Source organism: Phaseolus vulgaris, chromosome 7 (genome assembly GCF_051622355.1).
Source record: "Phaseolus vulgaris cultivar YP4 chromosome 7, ASM5162235v1, whole genome shotgun sequence".
Lineage (NCBI taxonomy): Eukaryota > Viridiplantae > Streptophyta > Magnoliopsida > Fabales > Fabaceae > Phaseolus > Phaseolus vulgaris.
The window spans coordinates 51,540,688-51,552,464 of record NC_143504.1 but is presented as its reverse complement, the minus strand read 5'-3'; the positions used below and the strand labels follow the sequence as shown (position 1 = coordinate 51,552,464).

The 11,777-nt window shown below is 26.8% G+C and overlaps 1 protein-coding gene across 1 annotated transcript; it reads right to left on the bottom strand.

Moving 5' to 3' along the window:
• Positions 1-1,449: 1,449 nt before the first annotated feature.
• On the bottom strand, positions 1,450-5,285 carry LOC137830023 (zinc finger protein GAI-ASSOCIATED FACTOR 1). Its single transcript, XM_068637104.2, has 3 exons — positions 4,784-5,285; positions 3,199-3,595; positions 1,450-2,566 (listed from the first exon to the last, which is right to left on the bottom strand). Exons 1-3 carry the CDS (start codon positions 4,995-4,997, stop codon positions 1,618-1,620), a joined length of 1,560 nt encoding a protein of 519 aa, XP_068493205.1. The 5' UTR covers positions 4,998-5,285; the 3' UTR covers positions 1,450-1,617.
• Positions 5,286-11,777: the final 6,492 nt, after the last annotated feature.

The following is an 11,777-nucleotide window of genomic DNA, read 5'->3' as shown; positions in this document are numbered from 1 at the left end:
TATTTTTATTTTGTTGTTGATAAATTTTTAGGTTAGAAACATAGTTTTGTATATATTTTTCAGTTGAAATGTTTAATTATTATTGTTGAAAATTTTCTATATTTTGGGTTTAAGTTTGAAGTCAAAATCAATATTATTTTTAAAAAAGTCCAAATTTTATATTAGAACATATATTTACCAAGCCCAACATAAATTTACGTCCGACATTGCATGTTTAAACATAATTTTTAGACCTATTTAACTTACAAGTGATTGCAAGAATCTTTTCCAAATTTTGGTTTATGATTGTAGTAAGATGTGTTATACTTTACTTCATAATTCAGATTTAAAAAAAAAAATTAACATAGGAAAAAATAATTCTTAGCAATGTAGGATTTAAAGTTTCAATTTACTATCTTGAAATGTTTTCGATCAAAATTAATTCTAAAACCAATTCTGAAGACCAATTTTCAAATTTCTCTTTAGAATTTCAAATTTATACTATATATAGTTTCATTACACGTATACAAATATTATAAACTACTCATTATAATTATAATTAAAAAAGATAATACATTAAATAGTGATACATGCATACATAAATATATATATATATATATATATTAATATATATATATATATATATATATTAATATAAAAGTCACCAATGTAATAATAGAGTCTTCTTCAACATGGAGATTTTTTCTTATCAATAATCATAATCATACATATTTTATGATTTAAAAATATTCTTACAACAAAACTTATCAAAACTTATTATATGATTTAATAAATTTTCAATATTTTTTTTATTCACCAACAAGAAAACATTATAATAAAAATTGTATAAATTATATTATCTATATAAATTGTTTATATATTATCCATATAAGACTAGTAATAATAAAAAATTAATATTTTAGGTAAAAATGAAAATATATTTACATAAATTGATTATTTTTAAATTTACTTTTATAAAACAAATATTTGTCATGTAATAAAAAATAATTATTTTCCAAAAATGAATTTTTAATGATAACCATTGTAGATTAACTTTCGTATTGGTTATCGAAAAAAATCTAATGTTCTGAAATGTTTGTGTCATGTGAACTCATAATCCATAAATTTCAACATTTTTATTTCTAAATCATATTCCTCTTTTTACTTCTTACTAAATTTACACACAGAGATATATTTCGAAAGTTAATTGTTTCTCTTAATTTTATAATCAAAACTAACCACAAAGTGTATACAATTTAAACTAATTTTTGTATGTTTTTATGAGTACATCAGAATCTAAGTCAAATAAATAAAAACTCAAAATTGCATCATAGTGTAATTATATTTTGTACTTATAATTTTAAAAAATGATTTGTTGAGAACACATTCTGTTCAGAAAAAAAAAAAAATCGTGGAGAGGGATGGACGTAGAGTAATATAAGTAATGTGATAAAAAGAGAGATTAAAAAATGAATAATAAAAGTGTTTCAGAAATTGACATTATCCTTAATTTTAAGATTTGAGCACAAACTTATGCATGGGTCTACAATGTTACACTGTCCACGATTCAATGCGTCTTCCTCTTTAGAAAGACACACGTTTCAGTTTGTTGCACCCTTCCTCCTAGTACTGCTATTTTCAAATGCTACTTGTTGCTGAAAATGATTCAAACCCTGCGTTCTTACTTGACCAGTTTCTCCAAACCTCATCTGGTGCACCATTTTCTGCTTGTTGTGAACCACCATAGAAGTTTCCATGTGCACCACCGGCACCGGCACCACCACCACCTATTCCCAAAAAGTCCAAAGTCATTACATCCCCACTTCCTTTACTTCCACCAACGTTAATAGCACTTGAACCTCCATTTGTTGCTCCTCCACTACTGCTTCTATTGCTTTGCTCTATGATCTTTGATAAAGCCTTGCTTTGGTCCAAGATAGCGTTGAACATGTCCACACCGTTCATTCCAACGCTTCCTCCACTTATCCCATTTGCGCCGAAACCATTATACTGAGCCGAGATGTTAACGTTAGCATCATGTTGGCCACTCTGCATGTACTGGTTCATGAAGGATTGCCCATTCGGCTGCTGTTGCAGCACCCCAAACGATGGCGGTGCCATGTTTGTGCTAAAAGTTTTGTCCGTCACTGTTGCTCCCATTTGCGCAGCTTTTTGCAGCAGGGCCGTGGCTGACATGTGTGGCGACCCTGCAGCCAGGTGGAGCCCGTTTTCCTCGAATATATTTGAACTTAGTTGGAGAGACGGTGGAGAGGTTGATGAGAGGCTTCTCGAGAACACTGTTCCTGCCATGGTGGTGGTGTTGTTGAAGGGTTTTGGTGCAGGCATTGGCATTAGCTCGTGCGGGAGTGATAGTGGGTGCTTGTGTTCAGCATGGTTGAACTCCGATGTGCCACCGATTTGTGGGTTGGGAACAATGTTGGTGTTGATTGGTAATGAGGAAACAAGGTTTGGAATCTGTTGGCATTGCAAGTTTGGACCTATCTTTGGCAATTGTCCTTCGTTGGCTTTGTTGTTCTCTTCAGCCAGTGCGTCACAGAAAGCTCTGTGTGTAATGAAACTGTCTCTTCTGCAAAAGGAAAAATGAATATATGAAAGATTCAGTAAGTAGTAATTCATAATGCATGCATATAAATAATGTCAAGTAGGTATACATATATATGGTTGTTCACGAAAACCATGCATGGGTATTATTATTATTATCGAATAAAAAAGTGTCTTAGAGTCAAACAAATTTACTATATATTTATGTATTTACAGTGACTTGTTCTTGTAGATTATATATAAAGACTTAAGGTTCTGGTAGTTCCACACATTATGCAAAAAATGTATATATATAAATGCTACTTGCTAATTAGTATTGACTATTAATCAAGGGCTGCGTGTACATGATAAAGAAAGGTTTACGAAAACTAGAGACAAATTTTCAAAACAGACAAAACCAACCTAACAAAGGTTAGTGAAAATAAATTCAAAAGATAGAAAGTAAGGAATTCATTATTTAAGTCAACAAGGATGTGTGTGGTCAAGGAAAGACCCCATGTAACATTTTATTTATATAGTACAGGTACTGCATGAAACTTATGCACGGAAACCATGGTGAATTATATTGCTGAGTCAAATTTCAAACATACATATATGTATAGAATATAATAATAGCACATAAAAAAAGAATGTAATATGACGTAGAAATGTATGAACCTTGAAAAAATGGTACCACAGTCACATTTGTATTCCCTTGTACCACAGATTTTTGAGTGGGCTTTCCAGTCAGACTGAACAGCGTATTTCTTTGAGCACTTATCACATTTCCACTTCTTCTCGCCGTGCTTTCTGCAGAAGTGCTTTTTAATGCCGGTGAGGTCACCAAGTGCTCTTGCAGGGTTGTGGTGGACACACGAGGGTTCTGGACAAACATAAACCCTCTTTCGAACCTCTGTGCTTGTTCTCTGCTTAAGCTTCCATGGCAAGTTGTGGCCTCGCCGGTGCAACTGAAGGTTTTGATCTCTTTGAAACCCTTTGTTGCAGATTTCACATATGAACCGGTTTGTGGCCATTAGTGTGTTGGGTGATAAAGCTATGACTTCAGCACTTGGATCTGCACACAAGTGAGTGCCCAAATGCTGATTAAACCATACAATTATGCAAATACTATCTTTTAGTAGTCTTAATCTGCAATTATATGTGCACTCAAAGCAAGATAGTCATAATAATAATAGTTATTATTTCAAGTTGTTTCAATGGATATATATTTAATTAGGGGTGAAGAAAGTGACAAAAAACTTGGAAGTGCTTCTGAGGTATTATTTGTAATAATAATGGAGATGAAGAAGAAGAATGCAACATCTGATTCTTTGTTCACACGAAGATAAGAAGAATGGAAAGAGAAAGATAGAATATATATATAATTTAAATTAAAGCAACAAAACTCCAAGACCTCTCTCTCCTTGTCTCTTCCACACCCTTTCATTCTTTTTTGACGCATCCAGATACAAACACAAGAAACAAACACATAAGAATACTCTCACAGACACCACATATAGAGCAAAAGATAGTTATTTCAGATATAAAAGCATGTAGATATGGCCCTTTATCCTGAAACTGTTGTGAAACAAGAAAACAAAGGAAACAAGTAGTCAAGCAAAGTCAACAGTGAATAGCAATGATTGTAAAGCCCTTCAAGCCAATAATTGAGTGAGCTTCTTCGCCAACTAATTACTCCCCAATAATTCTTCATTTTGGTTATCAAATTCTGCCTTAAAACATACCCAGATCCTTGTCACCGTTTCAAAGAAGGTGACTTCTTAACAGATCAAGACCTTATCTTAATTTCATGGAGTCTATGTTTACACATCTTAATTAAATTATCTGTGGGATATTATTTTCTTAATTTCATCACATATACAAGCCTTTTTTATGCAGGCAAACTATATATTATTTAATTTTTAAAAACGAGGCTGGTGAAGAAAATTAAGTATACTTTTTTCCATGAATGATATATATATAGTGTGTGTAGCAGAATTTTTGTTATATATAATGAAGGAAAATTAGCATGTGCAGGCCATGGATAACAATATTCATCTATGGCTGCAGCTTTAATTTGACCATCCATTTTTTAAAACTGAACAAAAAAAACGAAGACCCAATAATTAGAAAATGTTACTTAAACTAGTAAAGCTCAGAAAGCAAGACAAGAAGAGGAAGAAAACAAAGAATCATGGATATACATGTAAATAGGACTGAAAAAGAGTAAACTTTTTTCTGAGATGGCTGTTAGAAAAGTTACCTGGATTTCCTGGTAGGCTCCTTTTCTTCTTAACAGGGGCAGGTGGTTGTGAATTTGTATTGGAACCATTGCTATTATTTGTTGTTGTAGTTGAAGTAAGAGAATGTGGACTGTGGAACTGACCAAGCATCTCAGATTTCTGTTTAACTGCTGCATCTTCTCTCGTATTCTCTGTTGAGAAGCTCCCACTATCACAACTTGTGATGTTTGACATTGAAGTTAGCCAACGAAAAGGGAAGAAGAATCTATTGAAAATATTCCCTTACTTAATTTACAAACAAGTGTTGTTTGTTTGTTTTACAAGGTGAATTTTCTTCAGAAAAACTAAGGAAAAAAAAAGAGAGAGGAAATTGAGACAGAAAAGATGGGATTTGTGCAACTAGAGGAAGACAAAAACCAGGAAACTCTCCTCCTTTTATGGTGTGGAGACGAGGGTATTTGCTGTCACAACAATACAAGAAACCACGCTTTGGATTTGCATTGTAATAAAAAAATATATTATACTTCTTTTAGGCACTGTTGTTTCTAGCTATATATATATATATGCCCCTACCCTTCAATCATATTAATAAAAAGCCCTTCACTTCTTTTTCTCGAGTGTATAATTAGGTACTTATAACATGATTTGATTAATTAAAATTATCGCATTACCATTTTATGCTAATGAAAATATGGTTGAAGATCTTACAATCCACTAGAAATAAATATTATGTATATTTGATAAGATTAAGTTAAGTTTAAGTTTATTTTCTTAATTCATAAATTTATTTTAATGAAAATTTGTTGAATTTATTAATATTTTATAAATATATAATTTTATTTTATAAGGTGATTTTATTTTTTTCATCGACTAAGACAAATAAACCTTTTAATATTACTTTTATTTTTAAATAAATGCGTGTGATAAGAACAAGAAAAAAATGTAATGCTGATACAGACATTTCCCTAAATTTTATTATCGCACATTGTTTAGAAAATGGGTCTATATATCAACATGACTTCTACATATTGGTCTGGCCATAAATAAATATCCTACACTTACAAATCAAAGATTTAAAAGTTTAAGGAATACTATAAATACTGTATCTAATGATTATAGTTTTTTATCATCATATTTGAACACAAAATATGATGGATATAGTATTAATGTATCATTGGTTACAATAATATTGTACTGTAATATATATTTATAAAACAAAATTCATACTAAGAGGAAATTTCAAATGATATATTAATTATTAGCAAAACAGATGGATAGTGATAAATTTGTCCATGCTATTATTTACAAGACTTAGATATATGATTTTTAATGAAGAAAAGTGATTACTTATTTCTTAGTATAACTTCTCCCTCTTCTATATAGAACATCATTTAGTTTAAAAATATAATATCAATACAAAAGACAATAAGAATCGTGTTTTATAATAACAAGCAACCTCTTTAATTTGAATTAAAAAAAAACGAATATATAAGGGTTAAAATGGTTCATTTAATAATTTTATTCATTTTTGCTAAAAAAGAGAACGAAGGAAATATTAAATATGCATAATAACTAAAAATAGGTTATGATGATTAATATAAAAATAATTTATACTATCACTATTACAAACCATCAGTAGTAATAATAATAATAAGTTTAATTTTTCTAAGAACTATCTTAAAAATTATATTGTAAATATAGTTTTTTTACTAATAATCCTTCAATTTATAATAATTACTTATTAATTGATAATGTTATTTTTTTATATGATTAGTTTATTTTTAAGAAATGAATTTAAGTCTAACCCATCTATCAACTCGTGCATGAAAGTATATTTATGGATAATCCGATAGTAGATGAATCTTACAAGTCCAACAAATTATGACTCTGATAGATTTTAAATAACTTTTATACTATAGTAAGAAGCACTTTAAATCTAACTCAATCTTACAAAACTAATTTATAAAATGTAATACAAAATATTTTTATCTTTTTGTTGTGTTAACTGTATTAATGAACATAGTTATTTTTTAAAATTTTGTTAACTTTAACTTTAATATATCAACAAGTAAGGATGACATCAGAGTATGAATTTGATTATCTTCCTCCTTATTTTAAACACAACAATTATATTACATCTTAAATATGAGAGATACTTATCTCAAAATAAATAAATAAATTAAAGTCTTAGTGATTTAAAATAAAAATGAATATAAGAATAAAAATAATATATATAGATATATATTATCATATTCAATTTAAAAAGTTAAATACTACACGCATCATGAATTTAAATATTTTCAGTTGGACTAGGACCAGGAATAATTCTTGCATATACAATTTTATCAGTGAAGAAAAGAAAATGAAAAATTGATTGTGAAAAGTGCATGAAAACTTGTGGTAGTAAGGTGAAGTAAACTTTATTCAAAATTGCTATAAATAGACTGAAACGCACGTAGATTGATTCCCATACTTTAATTATTGTTTTGTTGAAATAGTTAATTGTATTGTATAAACTCGTATGGGGAAAAGAGAAAATATTTACAAATATTCCTTAATACTAATAATAAATAAATAAGAAGGGTATTATGGGAATTTCAGGTGTGGTACTCTCTTAAAAATTTAATTTATGTGACTATGAAAGAGGAAGAGGGCTTCAAGTTGAAAAGTTTGTCATTTTCTGAGGATATTTTAAAGTAAATAGTTTTGTTCCAAAAACACCCCTTCCTTTTGATAGAAATAACAGAAGCGCCACTAGTGTAAGACTCAGCCGCCTAGAGCGTGTAATTACTGGTTTAACCTTACCCCGTCACGGGTTGATTCTGATCGAATCATTCTCGAAAATGACCCCACAATGATACAAAAATTCTTCTGTTCACGTGAGTTCGGGGTAATTTCCGTTGGGTCAGATTCCGTGGTAATTTTGCAATTAAAATTCAAATATTGGGCTTTCTTGTAATATCCTTTACCTCCAAGCATGTTTAGCAGTGGCGTGCGTTAATTGGTTTCCCTAATTTTTTTTCTTTCTTTTATTTTTGAATGAATGATAGGAATTGATATAAAACTAAATTAAAATTAAACGAGAAATTATAATATTATTGTTATGTTTTATGTTTACTTCTTTCGTTTTAATGTGATACATTACTGTCACTGAAACTGAGATAAATTTAATTAAATGATGGATATAGCTTAGTTTATTCAATAATAACAGTTGGAGAAACTAAATCTTTTTTTTTTCTTTTGAATAAAAAATGTAATATTATACAGTGGTAATATGTGTATTTATTTAACAACCTCATTGAATTTTTTAACTACAGTGAATAGAGTTTCATTTTTAATCGTGTATGAAAATGATTAAAAAAGTAAAGTTTATAACTGAAATAATTTTTCATTTGAAAAAGATTAATTTCTAGCTACATACAAATTCAAAATGGTTCAATTATTGAAGAAAAAAAAAGCCTTAATCATGGTGACTTTTGAAGATATACGTTTTTAAATTGAACTTTCTTTTTGGGTTGGCAAATTGGAGCCTTTTTCTTTGAATATTTTAATCATCAAATAAATTAAGTATTGTCAAATTGTCACTGTCACAATTTAAAAAGCCAAGCAGGTAAAGAATATCTCATTTTCACTTAACAAAAAAAAATAAAATAAAAAAATAATAATAATATCGTGTTATTTTTTAATAATCCTTGAACAGTTTTATATTTAGTATAGAAAGTAGGTACACTGTAAAGTCTATCTACACATAAAACTCAATACTTTTATACCTTAGTTTATTTTTTTCTGTCAATTTTTTATATCATTTTTAGGAACAGTGTTATCTAAAGTGTACATGCTAAAGTAAAATGCATAAAATTTAAGTGTATCTATAAATGATTAAGATTATAACAAGCCATTTAAATTGTCAGTATTACATATATTTAAAAAAATTAAAAAGCTCATTTGAAATTTAAATATATATGACATCATAATTTACTTATTATTATGTATGAGTAAGGTGTATAATACAACTCCCGTTTTTATAATTTTACTGAGCTCAAAACAACCTCCTTAATAACTGTGTTCCTCTTGAGAGTGTATTTAATTTGTACATGAGGAATAAAAGTGTTAAATAACTTAAGTTAAATATACAAATTATGTATGATATTATTATTATTATATATTGAAGAGATTATGGAATAAAAATATTAATAATCTTAAATAGTTATTAAATACTAACAAAAATACATATACTTTCATACATATATTCAAATTTTTATTAGAAGATATTATAAAATGAAAAATATTATTAAATTATAAAAATTTCACAATAAAATATTTATAAAAATAAATAAAAATAATTTGTGTAATTTAATTATAAATAGTTATTTTAATTTAAATAAATAATTAAATAATAAATTTTTTGATATAAAAACCCTTTATCAATGTGATAAATTATTTTGATGAATTTGAGATAAGATCAATATTCAATCATAATAACAATAATAATAAATAAATAAATAATAATTATAAGGTGGATGACATAGGGGTATTTGATACATGGTGGACAATATTGAAGCACTTATTGGCTCGTGCTTTTGTGTCTATCTTCACTTCTCTGTTTGAAAATGACAAATTAAAAATTTGATTAAAAAAAAAGGGGAAATGCATATAATAGCACTTTCGAATAACGAAAGAAAGTGACTATTCTATTTAACGTGCTGTCTTCCGTCCTTTACGTTCTTTTTTCATATGCGTCTCCTCCCAGTACAATTTCATCATATTATATATATATATATATATATATATAAAATATTTTTTTTAATTTTCACACTAAAAATACTACAAAATACTTCACGAGAATTACATGGTTTGTTTATTTATTCCAAAAAGAAAATAATTAACTATGATTTTTTTTTCATACACAGTCAATATGATTTTTTATTCTACCAATTAATTAAAACCCATAATAAGTCATTTGTTTTGAAAAATTAAGAGTAACTTTTAAAAATAAAATAATCACTTATTAATAATTTTTACATGTTTATATAAAACTTATTTAAAAAGGTGAAAGCAAAAGAAACATAAATCAGTTTCTTTTAAGAAATAACTTGGGTGTTTTTAACATCACTTTTTAAACACCAACAAACCCACTATTTACAATCTTAAAATTAAAAATATATATTACAATATAGTTTAAAAGTAGTTTACAATACCAATATCACCTTTAATAATATTTCTTATATTTTTTTTAATAAATGATATAATGTATAATATTATTATCTTAAATTTATAATATTTATTATAAAAAGTAAATTTTATGTGTAATTCAACTTTATCAAATCAATTTATAAGATAAAATTTAAATTTATTATTTTTTAATCAATATAAAATCTCCAATAATAATATTATTGTTAATTAATTGTTAGATCTCTATTTTTTCAAATATATATTACTTTACACTGAAATTTTATATTTAATTATATTTATGATTAAATATAAACTAATTTAGTTATATGTACACACTAATTATAAATCATATTTTTTTTATCTTACAACCAATATAATTAATATATTATGTTTTAAAAATGAATTGCTTATTGAAGTTGAACATATTACTTTATACTTCACTACTTTTACTTTTTCTATGAACAATAAAAATCAATAAATATGAACAATACTATTCACTACCAATCTTCCCAACCACCACTCAAACATATATACATAATCCTTATTTTCTTTCCTAATCCCTTTTTATAATTACTCATAAACAACACTCATCACTAATATAGTCATCTTTAGTTTTACTATGAACTAGATTGAGAAAGATGATGATAATAAATTACTTATCTAATAATTAGAAATACTAATTTATGTAATTATAATTAAATTGATGTTTTTTTTATTAATAATGAATGAACCAATTAAAAAGAAAACTATAGGTTGTTAACAAACCTACGTATCTAACCTGCAACTTAAAAAAAAGCCGTGATACAAAAAAAGTAGTCCATTTGTCTGTATGACAAAAAATAACTTATATAATGTCATGAAAACTTTGAATAAAACCTTAAATTAATATGAAAAGTATATATGCACTGTAAAATAAGATAAAGGAGTAACACTATTTCTTATACACTCATCAAAAAAAATTGTTGAAACTTACAACATTCTGTCTCACGCTTTAATAATCTCACTCATAATTTTATAGTTTTTAATAAATTTTAATTAATAATATAAAACATGTTAAGAAATACTTTTTGCCAACTCATAATTAAAATAAATGAGTAAATAAGAATAAATAGTGTAAGTAATGATAACAAAAAATAGATTATTGTCCAATCACATTTGTTTTATATTATGAATTTATTAAATTTTATAATATTATTTAAATGTCTTACATATAAATTATAATTTTTTTATATTTGTACTAGTGAGAATAGAATAAATTCCATAGATTTCGGTACATAGTTCATGTCGACTGATATCGACTGATATGTCCAAATCCATTAAAGTTCAGAAGAAGATGAACGAGCCTAAACAATAGATAAACATTAAGTAATGTATCTTTAATTATAGTCTAGACACTAATCTGATCCAATAATAATGAGTCTATAATAATTATATAAATAATCATAAAAATATACGTATTATTATCATGTATTAATTACACCAAACACTTAATATCGAACACTATCCTTCCAACCTAAAATTTATAAAAAAGAAAGGAATTTGATTGGAAGATCGAAAGTTAACCAAGTTATTAAGAAATTGATGAGCAGAATGAAAATAAAAAGAATAATCAATCAACCAAAAGTAAAATGTAATAGTTCTCTCACTTTCTTCTAGCCGAGAACAATATCAACCATACATATCAAATTTTGAGAAATTTGTATTAATTTAAATATCTCTCACTATATATGTTACATTAATCTCTTCAGATGATGTTCCCAATTATTCATTATTTTTTCTGTTTCTAGACAATATTAAAGGTCAGATACTACTTTTTTGAACTCTCTCACTGTACAAAATTAC

What these genes read in the sequence shown, in the direction of transcription:
- LOC137830023 (XM_068637104.2), bottom strand. Translation starts at nt 4,997, where the DNA reads ATGTCAAACATCACAAGTTGTGATAGTGGGAGCTTCTCAACAGAGAAT. An exon ending in GAGCCTACCAGGAAATCCAG is followed by an intron (nt 3,596 to 4,783) that starts GTAACTTTTCTA and finishes ACTTGTGTGCAG; the next exon opens with ATCCAAGTGCTGAAGTCATA. An exon ending in TGTGGTACCATTTTTTCAAG is followed by an intron (nt 2,567 to 3,198) that starts GTTCATACATTT and finishes TTCCTTTTGCAG; the next exon opens with AAGAGACAGTTTCATTACAC.